The 20945-nt window shown below is 41.6% G+C and overlaps 1 protein-coding gene across 31 annotated transcripts in view; it reads left to right on the plus strand.

Moving 5' to 3' along the window:
- The first annotated feature begins 295 nt into the window (after positions 1-295).
- Positions 296-20945, plus strand: part of TTLL5 (tubulin tyrosine ligase like 5) — a 300979-nt gene continuing 280329 nt past the window's right edge. For 30 of the 31 annotated variants that reach the window (XR_006705160.1, XR_006705161.1, XM_045451565.1 and 27 more), the window contains exons 1-4: positions 296-407; positions 1769-1938; positions 8159-8265; positions 19888-19970. Coding sequence is in view for 28 of the 31 variants with exons in the window: in XM_045451565.1 (XP_045307521.1) it covers positions 1865-1938; positions 8159-8265; positions 19888-19970 (264 nt within the window). In the remaining 3 variants the exon portion in view is untranslated. Of the gene's footprint in view, positions 408-1768; positions 1939-8158; positions 8266-19887; positions 19971-20945 lie in introns of those variants that run through there. The other variant, XM_045451576.1, reaches the window with a different exon arrangement.

The raw sequence follows: 20945 nt of genomic DNA on the forward strand, positions 1-20945 counted from the left end.
CTTCTCAAGGCACCTCCCTCCCACCCCCGCCCCTCTGTACCGCTGCTCACGCAGTGAGCCCTCTTCTTGAGCGTGGCGGAAGAACTTCGCGGCTGGAGTCAACCCCTTAGGAGTGGAGGGGAAAAGAGCGGAAAAAACAACTCAAGACTTCTGTTGAGGGCAAAGCTCTGCGCCCGCGCTGCGCCGCGGTGACGAAATTCCTTCGCGCCCGAAGTCGAGCGTTTTCAGCGCGGGGTGGCGGGCGCCTGCGCAGTGGCTCCCAGCGGGCGGTTGCTTGTTGGTTGTTGTAGTAACGGGGGAAGCAGCCGTCGGCGGCGGCCGTGAGCCCGGCTGGGGAAGCGGAGAGGGTGGTAGGCGCAGAGCGCGGTCCCCGCCCGCCGGCTCCGAGCCATGGGAAGATGAGACAGGTAAACGCCTGCGCCGGCGCGCTTCCCTACCGGAGGGAGGTGAGCTCCCGGGTCTGGGCGGGCGCCAGCTGCTGCACTTCCCTCTTGAAGTCTGGGAGCAGCTGTTGGCTTCCGGGCGCGCTGGGCTGAATCGCTGCGGCGGAGTCGCCCCTGTCCTTTTCGTGGAGAGCATCTGAGGACCTACCTGGGATTGGGGCGAGCCGGGGGTGGGGCTGAGGGGCTGATCCCTTTAGGGCGAGGACGCTTCTTGAGCGAGTTGTCCTTAATCTTCTTCCGATCTCCGTGTCTCTCTCCACTCTGCTGGCAGCCTGCGACAGGTTTGGCATCCGTTCCTCGCTTGGAGGTCTTGTTTGTTTCGTTTTAATTTAAAGGACTTCCCAACATTTTGGGAAAGATCGAGAAATCCCGTTGGGAATCCCCCGAAGAACGCCTTTGAAGTTATTAGATCGTGCCCATTCCGCTGAAGATCTGTAGGGATCATTATCGGGATCCACGGGTTTTTGTCCTGTTTAAGATCTTACATGTGTATATGAATGCATAGAAAAATAAGATTTGCAAAGATCGACATCAGATGACTATCTCTGAGTGATAGGGTTATGGTCATTTAAACATTTTCATTTTCTATATCTGTAATTTCCATTTCAGCCCTAAACACCCAACAAACGTACTTTTTACTATGAAAACATATTTTAAGTTAGAAATATCCTAATTTTAATGCCTTTGCGAGATTCAGATCATAGTTTGTGATTTTTAGTAAGGGAGAATAATTTTTGAGTGTTCGAAAGGACAGTGTTTTTTTGTTTTTTTGTTTTTTTTTTTCCCAGCTATTTATGACCTTGATTCAGGAGAATATATTAATCTTTTAGTTTAGTGGTTGAGTTTGTTTTAGTGGAAACGTGAGGGCATTTTACCTGTGTGCTTGTCATAGAGTCTAAAGAAATAATTTCAAGGATCGTAAATCTTGAGTTTTTATTTTTAACCCAGATCAGGTTTTTCTAAGCAAGGAGTCTATGTTTTAGGCAATCGACCACCTATCTCAGACTTTTCTAAGAGCTAAGTCTTATTAGATTTAGTATGTAAAAGAAAAATGAGAAGCTCAAAGTTAATAAGAGCTCTTTATTTTATTTTATTTTATTATTATTTTTTAATAGCAGCTCTCTAAATGCACGGAGGACAGACAGTATGTTTGGAAAAAAATTTTGATTTTTGTGGCATTAGTGGGGCACTGTGAGAGAAGGTAAGCTTCCAGAGGTTGGGCACCATTTAGGTAAATATTCGTTTTTTTAGACTTGGAAGATTAATAGCAATAACCAACAAATAGACAACCCTGTTGTGTTTTGAATCATTTGGCTTTCTTGCAGGAATCAGTGCCACCTGAATTGTTTGATCCAGTGAATCTGCAAAGAAAGGTCTCTGAGGCCCCCCGTCTGCTGACTGCATGACAAACCCTAAAGGAAATGCCAGTCGTGATGGCCCGGGACCTGGAGGAGACAGCATCATCCTCAGAGGATGAGGAGGTGGTAAGCCAAGAGTAAGTAAGAGCAAGCTTGCTTTTGACCCTTTGCCTTTAGGGTGGAAAAGAATTCTCTTTTACTTATACCTTCTTTTATCTAGTCCTTCTTTCGGTATAGCCTGACTCTGGTTTTAGTTTCTGACCACGATTTTTTTTTTCCTTTTTATAACTTATTGTCAAATTGGCTAACATACAGGAGACAGTGTGCTCTTGGTTTTGGGTGTAGAGTCTCATGGTTCATCGCTTACATACAACACCCAGTGCTCATCCCAACAAGCGCCCTCCTCAATGCCCATCACCCATTTTCCCCTCTCTCCCCCCTACCCCCCATCAACCCTCAGTTTGTCCTTTGTATTTAAGAGTCCTTATTCTAACCATAATCGAATTCAAGATTTTATTAGTTGGTTACCCTTAGCTATCTGAAATGAGATAAGGCTTTGTTTCTGGGCTCAGGAGTGAACATTGGCTCTAGATGTTGCTCTTTGTATACTCTTGATCGGAGCTTGTAACAGAGGAGATTTTGATATTTGTAGACATTAAAGCAAAGTAGGCCTCCAAACTCTGTGAGATAGGTTATATTATTTTCTCAAAAGCTTTTACAACCATAGAATGATAGTATGTAGAGAGGTCAAGTAACTTACCAGAGTAACTGTGGGGCAGTACATTAGAATTCTGTAACCTGTGCTGTGTCCATTGAACCACACTGCTTTCCTGAGTTCTTTTGGGTAAGAGTCAAGTTTTTTGACTGCTGAATTCTCATAATAATAATAATGAACGATGGTGATAAGTGCAGCTTATCATTTAGCATAGGTGTCGGTAAGGGCTTTAACTGATGTATCTCGTTTAATCTGAACATGTTATTATTCCCACTTGATGAAGCTCAGCCATGCAAATATCAAAGAACTTTTTCAGGGATTCAGGGGGAGTAAGTGATGGATTGAGATTCAGACCTAGTTTTCCAGGATTTTGAGGCACTTTGCTGTTTTGCCTCCTTTAACATTATTATTTGGCACAGAGGACAAAGAGAGAGTGCGACTCGAAGTTAAGATTCGTTTTTAAAGATTCTCTGTGAGTCTCCTTGGGTACTTGTATGCTATGTAACCTGGAAAGTGGGGATAATATCTCCCAGGCTATTTTGTAGAGGTATGATTAGAATCAAATAGAATGATATGTAGGAAACTACTTTATAAATGATGAAGTGCCATACAAATGTTAAGGCATTATTCGTACTGGCTTTAATATTGAATTTAAAGTCGATTTCTTATTATAAAGTAGAAGGTTACATTATTTAATATGACTACAAAAAATTACTGAAGCATTCATAAAGCTTTGGAGAGAGGCTTCTCATCACTGTTAGGTCATAGGAAAAATAGAGATTTAACATTATATTTGGGTCAGTCTTATTCAGGATAATTAAATGGATAATTCCCTCTAGTCACTTTAGCTTCTTGTGACTTTTTGCTTTCTGTGTGCTGTTGCTTACCTGTTTCACAAAATTTAACTTTTGCTGCAAGCATCAGTCTTTCTGATTTCAAGATCATATAAAAAAGATTTTGTTTTTGCATTTATTTATTTTTGAGAGACAGAATGAGACAGAGTGCGAGTGGGGGAGGGGTAGAGAGGGAGACACAGAATCCGAAACAGGCTCCAGTTTCTGAGCTCTCAGCACAGAGCTGGATACGGGGCTCGAACCCACAAACCGTGAGATCATGACCTGAGCCGAAGTCGGACGCTCAACCGACTGAGCCCCCCAGGCACCCCTCAAGATCATTCTTTTACTTGATGACTGTTTCTTTTATTAGTGGGCTTAAGGGTTGGGCCTGATGAGTGTTAGATTGAACTCTATGAAATTGCTGTTTTGACAGATCAAAAACAGTAAAATATTGACAGTTTCAGATGGTTCAACCTGATATTATAGTAGGTACTCAGTAAATACTTGTTGACTGAGTGACTGAATGAAGGAATAAATGGAGACTTTATGCTTTAGATCACCTTGGATCAGGGGTTCTTAACTTTTTTCTATGCCATGTATCCCTTATCAGAATCATATTTTTAGGTGCTTAAAATATATATCATTACAAATAGTACCAATTACATTGAAGGCAGTTATTAAGATTAAAAAACCCGAACTTGTGACACAGTGTAGTGATACGTGCTTTTTCACTGATGCATTAAATAACAAGATTATTCATCTGAAACGTGGGTAAGTTAAATTCCATTTTCCAAAGACCGCAGCGTGAAGACTGTTTTTGCTCAGTTTGCACGAGCTCATCACTCTGTCGGGTAGTCTTTGTTAGCATTTATAAGTGGGGAATATTGGGAAGCATCTTGGTTGTCTGGACCACCGCTGTGATGTGTCACCATTTGGCAGCTGACTGATTGCTTTGTGGGACCTACCAGATTGTTGTCCAGCTTCATGTCGGATGAGGAAGACTGACCACAGGTGATGTCGTGGCAAGGTTAATAACTACTCTAAGTGATAAATGTAAATGATATTTTTAGGTATCTGCAACCCCTGTGTGATATGGTAGAAAAAATCTCTAATTTCAGACAGACTCAAAGGCACAGATGACGCTCGTACCCCTGGGCTAGGTTGCCCACCTTCATAGTTGAGAAAGGTTAAGTTTCTAGTAGAAGGTAGTGAAAATACAGGTGTCATTCCCCATCCCAATCCAATTTCATGGGTTTTTTGCTCTTCTTCCTTTCAAACTCCTGTTGACTTTTGACTGTTAATGTTCCAGCGGCTCATGTCTTATCTATCAGACATTTTATGCTTTAGGAATCTTAAGCCAGTCTTGTTCACACTTGGAGTGATACGCTTTCATTTTTAAAGTTTTGGAAGTTATAAGGCCATAAGTCATCTAAGGGCGTTGATTTAATCCAAAGATGTATCTCCATGGCCATCTCGTCGATCTGCTCAGATCCCAAGGCTGTGTTAAAGAGTTCATGCCTGGCAGTCCTGGACTTCAGGGCTAGAAACTGTCCAGGCAGTCCTTGTTTTGCATTATTTCAAATAGTGAATTTAAAGGGGCTCTTTTTCTGTATTTTGCTAGATTTATCTGTAGATGTGAAAGGATTAGATACAAGGTTTCTTAAGGCACTAAAAAAATAATTTTAATTCCTATCATAAAAGCCAGCTTTATATCAGTTCGTCGACATACACATGGGGAAAAAAAGATCATCGACAGATGATTATACAGTGAGTACTATAGGAATTCTGAGAAAGAAGGCGTCACTGTGGGCTGGAGGAGGTGGGAAAGGCTTTATGGAGATGGTGAGATGAACTGGGCCTTAAGGGTACGGTTAAATGAACAGAAATGACGAAGGCATTTCCAGCAGGGGCACTGGTATGAATAAGGCCTAGAAGCTTTGAATTATGTAGGCTAGATCCCAGGAGTAAATAATATATATGCCTCATGAAATTGTTTTTTAAGAACCAAGACGTTGTTAAGCTTTCAGTAAAGTGAACCTTCAAACCTTCTGCTTCGGTAATCATCCAAGTCTTGTGTTCGTTCATGTCTCTAAGGGCGTATTTTTTTTTTTTTTTTTTTTTTTTTTTTAAATTTTTTTTTCAATGTTTATTTATTTTTGGGACAGAGAGAGACAGAGCATGAACGGGGGAGGGGCAGAGAGAGAGGGAGACACAGAATCGGAAACAGGCTCCAGGCTCTGAGCCATCAGCCCAGAGCCCGACGCGGGGCTCGAACTCCCGGACCGCGAGATTGTGACCTGGCTGAAGTCGGACGCTCAACCGACTGCGCCACCCAGGCGCCCCAAGGGCGTATTTTCTTAATGTAGACCTTTTTCTGATGTGAATGAAAATTTAAAGTCCCGATTTTCAGTTTCCTAACCGTTTTGAATCTTTTGCCTTTAGCACCACCTGGCGGGAGCATGCTTTTAAAGACGACATAGCGTCTGCCTTAAGTGTGTTTTAGTTGACCTGCTGAATTCATTACGTGTCCGCCACCTCTTTTATCTTTTCATAGGTTGTGAGTGGAAGGATTTCTCCATCAGGGATTTGGTTTTCCACAAATAGCATAGTTAGGGCGTTGGCTGTTCTTAGCCTTGTATGTGTTTCTTGAGTTCCTGACTCTTGTCACGCGTTTTAACTTGGAGCAGTGATCCATTGTTTATAAGCGGGAAGGCAGAGTGGTGCCAGTTTGTAGCTAGTGCTAGATTCACGAGGAACTTTGCATCATTTACAGACTTTCTGTCCAAGACTTTGCTGTTTAGGCTGCCTAGTTTTTCTCTATCCTCCGACTTAGAAATACAGTAGAAAAATTACAGTTGGAAGAGATCCTAGGAATCATCTGGCCCCGTGCCCACCTTTTACAGGTGTTTAAGATTAAAAAGCAAGCAAACCACAAAAAAACCCGTCTTGCTAAAAAGTGCCCCTGATAAATACCTTTTCTTACAAATGGGCACTGGCACCCAAGTGAAAAAGTAGGAGCAGTAAGCATCCACATTCCATCTCTAGAAAACAGGAAATGAACTAGGTACGGTGTTCTTTGCTTTTTTGCTAAAACACTTTGGCAGCTCATCCAAAGTCTCAAGTCTGCCTGGCAGCCTGTGCATTCAAAATGGGCATCTTTTTAAACATGGGTTGGGAGGGTCTGACTTGGCTCTGAGATTTGTAGTGTGACCTTTCTTTTTTTTAAATTTTTTTTTTTTTTCAACGTTTATTTATTTTTGGGACAGAGAGAGACAGAGCATGAACGGGGAGGGGCAGAGAGAGAGGGAGACACAGAATCGGAAACAGGCTCCAGGCTCTGAGCCATCAGCCCAGAGCCTGACGCGGGGCTCGAACTCCCGGACCGCGAGATTGTGACCTGGCTGAAGTCGGACGCTTAACCGACTGCACCACCCAGGCGCCCCTGTAGTGTGACCTTTCTTAAAGAGGTGTGGTCATGTAAGTTTTTGAGAGCGGCCCAAATTTTGGCTAAATGGATCTTATTCTGTTTAAGGAATTGATTAGTTTAGGTTCCCAAACTGTTAGGTTTAAGTTGTTCCATATACGAAACATCACTGAAACGTGATTAGGGAGATGGAAACAGGGAAAGAGCCCAGGCAGACACTTGGGTTCAGGTACCTCTTCCCTTACTTAACCAGCTGTGTGGCCTTCAGCAAATCACTTACCCTCTCTGAGACACCCTTTTTTCCCCCCAGTTCCTAGTGTGGGTAAGAGGATTAAGTGAGATAGCATATGAAAGCTCTTATTCCTGGCACATAGTAAGGACTCGGTCATTTCTTTCCCTCCTAACTCCTTGCACAAAGGAGGTTGAAGATTTTCCTAATCTTTGTGTAAATGTACATCTGTCTGAGATTGATTAAACAGAGATTTCCTGAGGATAGAGGAAGAGAGTAAAGTCAGAGATCGTTTTCTGGAGAGAAATATTACTCCATTTTGTATAGGCTTGCTTTAAAATACGTGATTTTAATTGGAGCGCTTGTATTAATTTTGGGTTCCTGGCTCAGAATCTTAGGATGCATCATCAAATTGGCTTAAAAAGGGACTGTAGAGTATAAAAGGGTATATAAGTTATTCTGAATGCTGTATATTAGTTAGGATTCTTTATGTATGCTGGGGATTAAAACATAAATTGTCTTAAATAATAAAGGGAATTTATTTTTTTATTAAAAAATTTTTTTTCCCGCTATCCCCCATAAAGGGAATTTATTACCCCATATTCGGGAAAGACTTGATTCTGCAGCTGCACGTTTGCTTCTCAGGATTTCGTGTCTCTCATTCTTCGAATGAGGTTTTCACTGACTTCCTCCTTTACCGACAGCTCCAGGCTCTTCCCTCAAGGACACAAAATGACAGCTGTACTCGGAGACCTCATTCTCTTACACCGTCAAGGGGAAGAAGCCATCTCTCCTGCAGCTGCTATAGAAGAGAAAGGAAGCAGCTTTCTTCTAGAGGGTCTCACAACATATCTTCTGACACTCACTGGCTCCAGTGGGTTTATGTGCTCATCCCCGATCCAGTAACTAGAACTGAGGGGTGAAGGCCCTGAGTGGCTGAGGCCAATCAAAGCCCATCCCTGGAGCAGGGAGGGAGTTAATCGTAAATAGCACATGGCTAAGAATGGGAGATGAATGGTTTCCCATAGGGCATTTGGGGTTCTTGTTCCAGGCAGAGGGAAAGTTGCTAAGCAGCAAACCACAGCGATCTGCGTCAGTGGTTTATTCAGACTTTGAGCTGTCAGTTAATGAAAACCTTTTGTTACGGCTGTAGGGATCATCCGTGTATCATGTGGACCGGAGGCTGCAGGAGAATTCCAGTTTTGGTATTCCATGCTGAGGCTATTCTGACAAAGGACAACAATATTCGAGTAATTGGCGGTAGGTATGACGTTCCCCCACAGAGGGCAGGGCTGGGCATGGCCCCTGTACCCTTGTCTTGCAGAAGTTGATATCACATGTAAGTAGGAAAAGGGCCTTGGTCACAAGAAAAACGTAGCTTTTTTTTTTTTTTTTTTTTTAATGCTCGAAAGGATTATTTGTAATTTCTTAAATTTTCTGCATTTTAAGTTGCTTTTCTTCTTTGAATTTTGTCTTCAGAATCATGTGTATGTGCGTTATTGTTATTCTTTGTGGTAAAATATACAAAACAGAATGTACCCTTTTAACCATTTCAGAGTGTACAATTCAGTGGCATTTAGTACGGTCACACTATTGTACAGCCCTCATCACGATCTAGTTCCAGAACATTTTTCATCATCCTAAAGTAAACCCTGTATCCATTAAGCAGTCACTCCCTATTACCCCTTACCCCAGCAACTAGTAACTGCTCATCTGCTTTCTGTCTCTAGCGATTTGCCTGTTCCGGACATTTCGTACAAATCCACTCAGACAGGATGTAGTCTTCTGTGTCTGGCTTTTTTCACTTAGCATAGTGTTTTTAAGGTTCATCCATGTTGAAGCATGTATCCGTACTTCATTCCTTTTCATGAAATGCCACATTTTGTTTATCCATTCATCAGTTGATGGATCAGTTGGTGGTTGTTTCCACCTTTTGGCTATTGTGAACAGTGCTGCTCTGAAGATTCATGTAGGAGTTTTTGTTTGGACACCTGTTTTCAATTCTTCTGGGTCTATAGCTAGGAATGGAATTGCTAGATCTTATGGTAATTCTATGTTTCACTTCTTAAAGAACTGCCAAAGGAGATTCCATAGTGTCTACACAATTCTGCATCAGCGATGTAGGAGGGTTCCATTTTCTCCACATCCTCACTGACAATTGTTATTTTCTGTTTTTTAGATGATAGCTGTATTAGTGCGGGTGAAGTGGTATCTTACTGAGGTTTTGATTTTTATATCCCTAATGACTAATGACATTGAGCATCTTTTCATGTGCTTCTTGGCCATTTGTATATCTTCTTTAGAGAAACGTCTATTCAAAGCCTTTGCCTATTTTTGATTTGGGTTGCTTGACTTTTTGTTGTTGAGTTATGAGTTCTTAAACATTCTAGATACTAGACCCTTATCAGATACACAGTTTCCAAATTCTTCTTCTAGATGGATTCACTAGCGAATTCTATCAAACATTTAAAGAATCAACACTACCAATCCTTCTCAAACTCTTCCAAGGAAGAGGAAGGAACTCATTATATGAGGCCAGCATTACTCTGATACCAAATCCAGAATAAGACATCACAAGAAAACAAAACTACAGTCAAAATCCCTTATGAATACACATGCAAATATCCTCAACAGAATACCAGCAAAGCAAATCAAGCAGCATATTAAAAGGACTGTACCATGACCAAGTGGGATTTCTCTCAGGAATACAAGGATGGTTCAACATACAAAAGTCAATCAATGTAACATACCACACTAATTTCACTTCTTCTTTCCAACCTGGATGCCTTTTCTTTCTTCCTTCCTTCCTTCCTTCCTTCCTTCCTTCCTTCCTTTCTTTCTTTCTTTCTTTCATTCAAGTTTATTCATTTATTTTGAGAGAGAGACAGACAGAGAGTAGGTGAGAGAGGGGGAGACAGAATCCCAAGCAGGCTCTGCACTGTCAGCACGAAGCCTGACACGAGACTCGAACCTACTAACCGCGAGATCATGACTCGAGCCGAAAGCAAGAGTCAGAGGCTTAACTGACTGAGCTACCCAGGTGCCCCATTTTCATTTATTTATTTTGAGAGAGAGAAAGAGGGAGAGAGAGAATCCATCCAGTCTGGGCTTTTCTTTATTGGGAGGGTTATTCCTGATTCAACCTCTACTTGTTATGTATGTATTCATATTTTGTATTTTGTATTGAGTCAGTTTTGGTAGTTCATGTGTTTTTAGTTTTTGTCCATTTAGTTTATCTTATTTGTTGGCATACGAATATTCATAGTATTTATTTATTTATTTATTTATTTATTTATTTATTTCATAGTATTCTAGAATCCTTTTTATTTCTGTAAGGTCAATAGAAATGTCCCCATTTCATTTCTGCTTTTAGTAATTTGAATCTCTTTTTTCAAGCTAGCTAGAGGTTTGTCAATTTTGATCATTTTAAAGAGCCAACTTTTAATTTTGCTTACTTTCTCTATTGTTTTTCTATTCTCCATTCTTCTTTGATTTTCAGTAGTGCTCTGACTCCTGGGTTAGCCTGTAGCTTATCTTCAGAGTTTACAGTACCGTGGATCAGAACTGTTGTGTGATATAGTGAAAAGAGTCTGTACATGGGTTTGTAGTTACCGGTTCAAATCCCAGCTTTGGTATTTACTAGCTGTGAGTCTGGGGCAAATCACTTAAACTCTCTTGACCTGTTTTATTATTAGTGAAGTGGAGATCATAACTACCTTGCAGGCATTGTAAGAATTGATGAGATCATTTAATATTTGGCACATAGTAGGCACACAAAACTTGTGCTACTTAATTTCACTTGTTGAACAGGATCTGTTCTAGTTTGAAATGACTTTAAGGTCTGTCCTTGCTCCATAATAAGCTAGGAGTTCAGAGGACAGTGAACACCTGCTTCTGGGATTTGAATCCTCCTCCCTCCCCAAGGGTCTTGTTCTAATCCCTTCAGCAAGTTGCTAGGTTACCACTTAAAGGGATATGGTTCATTCATGTTCTCTGAATTTGGAAGAACTAAAGATTTGCTAACATTTGCAAAGAAACTCCCTGTCATCATGATTGGAGTTAAAACATCAAAGGTGGGTACAAACAACAGAAGTAAATAATCTCCCCCAAACATACTTCTTTTGGTCTGCTTGTCACATACATGCATCTCTGTATGCCATGGCAATAGGCAGACCCTTCCTTTTCTAGAGTATCCAGGGTTTACTGGGAATTAGTATCCATCAGTGTTGTCATTCCATTATTCAACCAGTCCCTGTGTTTTTAGAACATATATGTCTTTTTTCCCCCTTTCCACATACTTGTGATTAAAGAAAACGCCGCTGAACTTTTTTCTCAAACTTTGTTTTCGAATTTTCTGTATCTTCCCAATTCTTTGAGGTATCATGATTTTTTGCATAGTCTTTTATGAAAAGAACAATTTGAATGAGTTTTCTGGTTGCTGCCTCAGATTTCTGAATTGTTAAATTCTCTGGGTCTTTTTTTTTTTTTTTTTTTCTTTCTTAAATAGCTGACATAGATCTGCTCAGATCATAATCCTGTGTTTAAATCCCCTTGAGAAGTTTCTGGGGGATTAGTTATCTTCTGTTGATCTTAGAGTGTTAGATGCCAGTCTTATTTTTTTCTGTTATCTGTTAAATGTTTCATTGTATTTATTGTTAATACTTTTTGTACAATATTGCTATATTCCAGAAATATATTTTTTCTTACTATATCCATTTTTTTTCAAAATTGTATATACTTTGAACATGTAAATGGATCGCATTTTAGAAACAATAGAGATATTTGCAGTTTAAAGTAATCCATTCCTAGAAGGAAGCATCATTTTTTTTTTTTTTTTAATTTAACTAATTAATTTATTTTATTTTTGAGAGAGACAGAGCATGATGGGGGTAGGAGCAGAGAGATAGGAAGACACAGAATCCCAAGCAGGCTTCAGGCTCCAAGCTGTCAGCATAGAGCCCAACACAAGGCTCGAACTTACAAATCGCAAGATCGTGACCTGAGCCGAAGTCAGACGCTTAATTGACTGAGCCGCCCAGGTGCCCCAGCATCGTTTTATAATTTGTCTCTGAATTTGTCAGGTTCCTCAGTTTGCAAAATGTCAGTTTGCATTTGTGTAGACTAGCACTGTCCAATAGAAATATGATGCAAGCTAGATATGTAAGTTTTCCAGTGGCCTTATTAAAAAAAAAATAGAAATAGGTGAAATTAGTTTTAATAATATATTTTATTTTGGGGCATCTGGGTGGCTCAGTTGGCTAAGTGTCCGACTCTTGATTTTTGCTTAGGTCATGATCTCATGGTTTATGAGATCAAGCCCCACGTTGGGCTCTGCACTGACAGCATGGAACCTGCTTAGGATTCTCTCTCCCTCCCTCTCTGCCCCTCCTCTGCTCATGTGCAAGTGTGCTCTCTCTCAAAATAAACTTTAAAATATATATATTTTATTTAATACAAATTGTCATTTCCACATTTACTCAATATAGAAAAATCATTAAGATATTTGGCATGTATGGTACACCTCGGTGACTCAGTCAGTTAAGCATTCGACTTTGGCTCAGGTCATGATCTCGCAGTCTGTGAGTTTGAGCCCCGTGTCGGGCTCTGTGCTGACAGTTTGGAGCTTGGAGCCTGGTTTGGATTCTGTGTCTCCCTCGCTTTTTGCCCCTCCCCAGCTTGTCCTTTGTCTCTCTCTCTCAAAAATAAATAAACATTAAAAAAAAAAAAAAGATATTTGACACGTAGTATGTATTTTACACTTAGAGTGCATCTCATTGTGGTGCAAAATATATTTCATCACAAATATTTAGTCTGTGGTTAGATTTTCCACACATTATAGTTGAAAAAGTAAATTCATATGTTCAAGTTCCAAACACGTTTTCCAGTAATTGAATCAGATATCAGTTTTCAAATTTAAATGAATAAAGTTAAATAACGTTGAAAATTCAGTTTCAGAAGGTCACACTAGTTATATTTCACGTGCCCAGTAGTCATACGTGGCTAGCGGCTATACCATGTTCAACAGTACAAGTGTAGACCTCATTTTGTGACAGTAAGGCAAAGCTACACTGTGTTGCCATTAAAAGGATTACTCTTCAATTCTAAAAGTAAAGAAAGTCAGTTTTATCTTCCTTCTAGTTTCCCAGGCTATTTTTGACCAAACTTCTTAGGGCATGTCCTCACTCCCTGGGTGCTTCTGTACTGACAGTTAGATTATTGGTTCCTTGTTTTAGTTTGCTGCGCTGCTGTCCGTCAGTCCTGGAATTTGCCAGGAGGCCTGGCACTTTAGGTTGCCCCCGATACACACGTGAGTGGTTGGAGAAGAGGAAAATTCCACGGTCTTATGGTGCATGCTTAGAGGCTCAGATATCAGATGTTAGGCAGTTCGCTAGTAGGACCGTATCACGCCCTGCTTCTTTTTATGTGAAAGGAAATATGGATAAGGGAGTTGTTTCTTGGACAGTTGGGGGCTGGCTCAGTTTATAGTTGCAAGCCTCCGTTTGACTTTTGCCATGGGAGCAGAGCCCTGGGTTGCCAGGTTTTTCAAACGAAGCCCAGAAATCTAGATTTTTATATGAATTCTTTCAGTTTTAAAAGGTTAGTGACTAATTCAGTTTTATGTTTAAAACACCACAAAGAATGAACGAACCATGTCTGCTGGCTGGATGGGTTTGGCCCTTGGGTCACCAAAATATAACCTCTGGTGTAAAATACACTGGTAATCAGCATCATTGGACACAGAACATGAATGTGAGTTAAAATCCCCGACAGTCACACTTGCACCTTATCTTTCTTGCACTCCCCTTTTGGAGCATGTGCAAAGTATTGGAGTTGGCTTATAGTTAGCTGGTATGGATTAGAGGAAGTTGGTCACTGCTTACTACTTACATACTGTGAATGGTCACTGAGTGTAGTGATAATGGCATTTTTCTTCCCTGTTAGGAAAAGTAGGAGAAAGTATAAATAGCATTTTAATTAAAAAAAATTTTTTTTTGATGTTTGTTTATTTTTGAGAGAGACAGAGACAGAATGCGAGTGGGTTGGGGCAGAGAGAGAGAGGGAGGCACAGAATCTGAAGCAGGCTCCAGGCTCCGAGCTGTCAGCACAGAGCCCGACGCGGGGCTCGAACTCAAGAGCTGTGAGATCATGACTTGAGCCGAAGCCGGATGCTCAACCGAATGAGCCACCCAGGCGCCCCGCATTTTTATTTTTAAATTTGCTGCATAAAATGCATAATTTATTATGTAATACTATGTGTTAACTGAACTACCCCGTGAGGTAAGTACCTTTATTACCGACCCCATTTTACAAGTGGGGAAATTGACCGTGGAGAAATCATTTGTTCATGATTGCAGGCAGGAAGTGGTAAAGCCAGGATTTGAACCCTTGGCAGTTACACTGCAGAGACAGACTCTTTCTCTTATTGCTCCTCCTCCTTCCCCAGTCCCCAGGTGGTCATTCTCCGTTTTTCCGCACACCTTCCTGACTGCCCTCCCCATGGCCTGGCACTGTGAGGCCCCCAGTGCCGAACCGGTGCGGCATCAGGTGCGCTTCCGGTCTCTGGCGTTGATGATCCTTTGGCTTTTGCACGCGCAGAAATGGAGATGTTGGGGATCACAGTTATAATGAAGAGACCAGATTTTCTTTCACTTTCTAAACATTCAACCTAGAAAGATTAAAAACCTCTCAACCAGCTGTAAGAACAGTACATTGAATGCATGTATAGTGTTTCCCCGTGCTCACCAACTATTAACATTTTGTCTCTCTGTACCATTTGGGAATTAGTTCAAGTACTTTATGCCATAATATTTTGTTTAGCAATGTATCCCTAAGGGCAGGGCGTCCTCGGTATAACCACAGTACTGAGGTGACATTCAGGAAATCTGTCACTGGTAAAGTACTTTTATCTAATATACAGTGCTAATGCACATTTCCCTAGTTGTTCCAATTTAGACCTTTATTTATTTTTAATTTTTTTTTAATGTTTATTTATTTTTGAGACAGAGAGAGACAGAGCATGAACGGGGGAGGGTCAGAGAGAGAGGGAGACACAGAATCTGAAACAGGCTCCAGGCTCTGAGCTGTCAGCCCAGAGCCCGACGCAGGGCTCGAACTCATGGACTGTGAGATCATGACCTGAGGCGAAGTCAGACGCTTAACCGACTGAGCCACCCAGGCGCCCCAATTTAGACCTTTATACTACTTTTTTTTCTAAATTCTAGGATGAAGTCAAAGATTGTATTTACTTTTCATATTTCTCCTTTAACCTCCCGGGCTTTTTTTTTTTTTTTGGTCTTTCATGGCATTGACAGTTTTAGGGATTCCAGACTAGTTGCTTTGCAGATGTCCTTATGTTTGGGATTGTCTGATTGTTTCTCCATGTTTAGATTCAGGTTTAAAGTTTTGTAGGACTATCACATAGTGTATCTTCCTCAGTGTATTACGTTAGGAAGCATGTGATATAATTGTATTGCCTTGTTGTTGGTGGCAAGTTTCATCATTTTTAAAAAACTATTTCTTTATCTTTGAGAGGGAGAGAGAGAGAGGGCGTGAGTGGGGGAGGGACAGAGAGAGAGGGAAACACAGAATCTGAAGCAGGCTCTAGGCTCTGAGCTGTCAGCACAGGACCCAATGTGGGGCTGGAACTCACGAACTGCGAGATCCTGCCCTGAGCCAAAGTCGGACACTTAACCTACTGAGCCACCCAGGTGCCCCTCATCATTTGGTTGAGAATAGTGTTCACCAGATTACTTCATTAGAAGTTTTGTTTTGTTGTTTAGTTTGCTTTGTTACAAGCATTCTCTGGAATGATATTTTGAGATGCATGAATATCCTGTTTCCTAAGTCTCTCACCCATTGGTTTCCATTGATTTTAGTCTGGACCTCTTCCTCTTACAGTTTTTGTGAAATACTAATATTCTGTTTCTTTCCTTTTACATTTATTAGCTGGATTTTCTGTAAAGAACTTTCCCTCCTCTGATAGGCAGAATAATGGTCCCGCCCAAAGATGTCCACCCTCTAATCCCAGAACCTATGAAAATATTACCTGACATAGCAACAGAAAATTGAACTTGTAGGTGGATTTAAGGTTGCTAATCAAGTGACCTTCATCACAAGGGTCCTTTAAAGTGGAAGAAGGAGGCAGAAGAGGAGTCAGATTGACGCTGTGTGAGAAGGACCAGACCCTTCATTGCTGGCTTTGAAGATAGAGGAAGGGCACCAAAAGCCATGGAATGGGGGAAGCCTCTAGAAGCTGGAGAAGGAAAAGAAATGAGCCTATAGAAAGAGTCTGTAGAAAGGAATGCAGCCCCCCTCTTGCCTTGATGACATCTGTGTCAGACTTCTTCTTTTTTTTTTTTTTTTAATTTTTTTAACATTTATTTATTTTTGAGACAGAGAGAGAGCATGAATGGGGGAGGGTCAGAGAAAGAGGGAGACACAGAATCTGAAACAGGCTCCAAGCTCTGAGCAGTCAGCACAGAGCCCAACGCGGGGCTCGAACTCACACACTGCGAGATTGTGACCTGAGCCGAAGTCGGACGCTTAACCGACTGAGCCACCCAGGCACCCCTCAGACTTCTGACATAAGAAATATCAGACAACAAATTTGTCCTGGTAAAGCCATCAAGTGGGTGGTAGTTTATTACAGGAGCAGCAATGGAAAACCAGTATACCTTCTTACCAGTGTGGACTCATGGGTTCCTTTTTTTTTTTTTTTCTTGAATATAAGTGGATTATACTCTATCTCTGTCATAATTCATTTTTATTTTCAAATTGTCTTAAATTTGGCCATTGAGATCCTTGGGATCCATTGCGATCCATTGAGATCCTTGTGACATGTTCCCAGTCAGTTTTTGAGCACTTTCCTCTCTTTGGGCATAACAAGATATTCCAGGCCTATCTTGTGCTTTCCCTCGCCAACTTGGAATCAGAAGACAAACTCTTAAGCAGTGCACTGTACTGTTTCTTAAATTATTCTCTGCGCTGGAGTGAAGACATGACTCTGAAGTGTTTTTCTTATAACCGTATTGCAAAGGCAACATAATAGTGATTGATCATCGGGAAAACCCTGTGACTGGGCTTTAGAAGTTTGCCACAAGAATGAGAAGTATGGAGTGTCTGGTCTTTTCATTCCCGTCTTTCTGCGTCTGCTCTGCATGGTGTTCTTGCCAGGGCTGGGCAAGTAGCAGCAGGGATTTATGGATATTTTCACATAAATTCATAAAAAGATAGGCTTATCGGGGCGCCTGGGTGGCGCAGTTGGTTAAGCGTCCGACTTCAGCCAGGTCACGATCTCGCGGTCCGTGAGTTCGAGCCCCGCGTCAGGCTCTGGGCTGATGGCTCGGAGCCTGGAGCCTGTTTCCGATTCTGTGTCTCCCTCTCTCTCTGCCCCTCCCCTGTTCATGCTCTGTCTCTCTCTGTCCCAAAAATAAATAAACGTTGAAAAAAAAAAAATTAAAAAAAAAAAAAAAAGATAGGCTTATCTTTGACTGGAGAGGCTGAATTTGGTTCTAAGGTCTGTCTATAAGTTTCTGTATTACACTCATTCAGAAATTGTTCACTATGCAGTCTTTTTCGAAAAATGATTCTATAGATGCACTGCCTGGCTGGCTCAGTTGGTGGAGCGTGTGACTCTTCATTTCAGGGTCGTGAGTTTGAGCCCTACCTTGGGCATAGAGATTGCTTAAGAAAAAAATAATTTAGCAGAGGCACGTGGGTGGCTCAGTCAGTTAAGTGTCTGACTCTTGACTTTGGCTCAGGTCATGATCTCATGGTTTGTGAGATTGAGCCCCACGTTGGGCTCTGCACTGACGGTGTGGAGCCTGCTTGTGATTCGCTCTCTCTCCTTCTCTTTCTGCCCCTCCTCTCTCATGCTCGCTCGCTCGCTCGCTCTCTCTCAAAATAAATAAATAAAAACTTTAAAAAAGAAAAATAAAAAAAATTTTTTTAATTGTGCTGTAGAATTCTTAGCTAATTTTTTCAAACACTTTGTGGTGGTGCGTAGAAAGAGATGGCATTTAGTGGGCCGGAGTAAAATTTCGTCTTTGGAGATGTGTAGAAATCTCACATGATTACAGACTTTAGTCTTAGGGGTCAAAAGCACAGAATGCGTATGGGGCCTGGCGGGTAATGTGAATGAGTGAAGGGACCATGAGGGGACTGTGCTGAACTAGACCCTGTGAACCTGTCCTGAAGGGAGCACTCGCCCTTCCTCAGTGGACTCACCCTGGTAGAGAGAGCGAGCCCAGGGTTGCCAGGGTTTTCAAGAGAGCCCAGAATTCGAGATTTTTAAATGAATTCCTCCAATTTCAGAAGGTTAGTAATTCAATTTGTTTTTCGTTCTTTTCTTTTTTTTTTTTTTTTTTTTTGTGGTGGGGGGAGAGGGACAGAGAGTGAGAGGAGAGAGAGAGAGAGAGAGAGAGAGAGAGAGAGAGAATCTTAAGCAGGCTCTGCACTCATCATGGAGCATAGTATCTACGTGGCAGTTCACTGGGCCTTTGTGCCTCCTGCAGAAAGCCTGGCTCGGAGCCTCCTGAGGTGGGGTCCTCACGCTGATACCCCGAGAGAGGCAACCAGTCCCGTGGTGGGCTCTGTTCCATTGTTGCTTTATTCTTGGTTACCTTCTGTGACGGTTCACGTAATGTGTCAAGGACTCCTGGCTCAGTCTCATGACCGTAAGATCACCACCTGAGCTGAAATTGAGAGTTGGACGCTTAACTGACTGAACCACCCAGGTGCCTCAATAATTCAATTTATTTTCATTTATTATTCTTATTTTTTAATTTAGGTGTTTGAAAGTCTTTTTTTTTTTTTAATGTTTATTTATTTTGAGAGAGAGGGAGCGAGAGTGTGCGCACATGGGTGGGGACTGGGCAGAGAGAGAGACAAAGAGAATCCCAAGCAGGCTCTGCCCTGTCTGTGCAGAGCCTGATGTGGGGCTCAATCTCATGAACCATGAGATTATGACCTGAGTGGAAATCAGGAGTCAGACGCTTAACTGACTAAGCTCCCCAGGCGCCCCAAGGTGCATCTGGCGCCTGAACAGGGATATGAGCCCCGGACCCTCAGATTACAAGTCTGATGCTCTACCGACAGAGAAACCCAGGCTCAATTTGTTTTTAAAACACAATGAGAAGTTAACAAACAATGTCTGCAGATTGGTTTTGGCCCTGGCTTGCCAGTTTATAACCTCTGGTCTAATAGATATACTGGTAATCAGCATTATTGCACACAGAGGACTGTCTAGAGCAGGGGTTCTTAACCTTTTTGTGCAGTGGACCAAAGGTGCAATGGCAGTGTAGGGAAGCCTGTGGGTCTCTTCTCAGCATAATGGTTCTGAAGTGTATAGAAAATATATAGGAGTCTAAACAAAATCAATTGTATTGAAATGTAATTATCAAAATATTGTGTAAAAGGTAAATTTGTGACGTGTATGCATTTTTATTAGTGCATTAAATAACACGGTCTGCTAGGAGGTTTGTTAACTGCCATAATTTTTATATATTGTGAGAAATGACATTTTCAGATAACTGTAACAATTGTACAATAATATTAAAACACCTGGTACCTGTAGGTGGCAAGGTCACGGGTATTGCTAACACTCCGTTTTGTGCCTACATTTGTAATTGAAGATAATGTTAAATTTCAACTAGTAGTGAAAACAAAGATGCCATTTTGTCTCCCATCTATTTTTAATAACCCGCAGCAAATGTCAGGTTAAGAACCCTTGGTCCACAATAATAGTAGCCTACTTAATAATAGCGTAAGGGTAGTAGTACAATGTTACCGAGTACAGTTAAGCAAGCCACAATCTCACAGTTTTATTTTTGTCTCTACAGTTAACTTTTTGGTTACTGAATTTGATTCTGTGTTTTTCTCTAGAACGTTATCATTTGTCTTACAAGATTGTGCGAACAGATAGTCGCCTGGTACGCAGCATTCTGACAGCCCATGGATTTCATGAAGTAAGCTCATTTTTACTACCTCACCTGATCTGCTCTAAAACTGAAAATCCTAGACATCCAACCTGACGACCAGTTAATAGGGCAGCTCTAGAGGGTACTTGGGAATCTATACTTAGTCATGATACAGAGCTTATGTTGAATTTCTGAGTGGACTTACCAGTTTCTCCTTGAAATGCATGGAAAACATTTTCACAAGATTCCTTCCCCCCCCGCCCCCCCCCATTCCTCCCTTCCTCTCTCTCTCTTTTTTTAAACTGAAAACCCCAAACGTTTTTCTTGCTATGATTAGGCTTGGGGTAGAGACAGAGCTGCCCATAGGGAATGGTCTGATACTGAATTAAGATTCTTTGATGGCAAGCAACAGAAGTAAATTCTGCCTAATTTAAACCCAAAGAGGGCCCCCTGGTGGCTCGGTCGGTTAAACGTCTGACTTCAGCTCAGGTCATGATCTCATGGTCTGTGGGATTGAGCCCATGTCGGGCTCTGTGCTGACAGCTCAGAGCCTGGAGCCTGCTTTGGATTCTGTGTCTCCCTCTCTCTCTGCCCCTCCCCTGCTAGTGCTCTGTCTCTGTCTCTCTCAAAAATAAATAAACGCTAAAAAAAATAAATAAATAAATAAATAAAGGATTTGTGGGTAAGTTATACACAGGATGCGTAGCAGAATCAGAGGAAGAGGTGAAAAGGCAGGCCTTTGTAAGGAAAGAGACTAGAGCAGCTCCAGGGATCTGGGAATAGGAATCTTAGGGACTCTCTCTTCGAGGCACTGCCATAGAAGTGACTCAACTCCATTCATTGTCATTGTGCCTTTCTCCACTGAAGACTGGAGATAGTATGACTAGTCCAGCTTGGACCATGGAAGTGCTCCTTGCAGGGGGTCAGGGGGTGACTGGCAGTCTTTTAAAACCAAATGATATGTCATTCCCAAAGAAAATTAGGAAAATTGGGATATTGATATTAAAAGGGACAGGCAAAAAT

The sequence above is a fragment of the Leopardus geoffroyi genome, chromosome B3, assembly GCF_018350155.1.
Source record: "Leopardus geoffroyi isolate Oge1 chromosome B3, O.geoffroyi_Oge1_pat1.0, whole genome shotgun sequence".
Taxonomy (NCBI): domain Eukaryota; kingdom Metazoa; phylum Chordata; class Mammalia; order Carnivora; family Felidae; genus Leopardus; species Leopardus geoffroyi.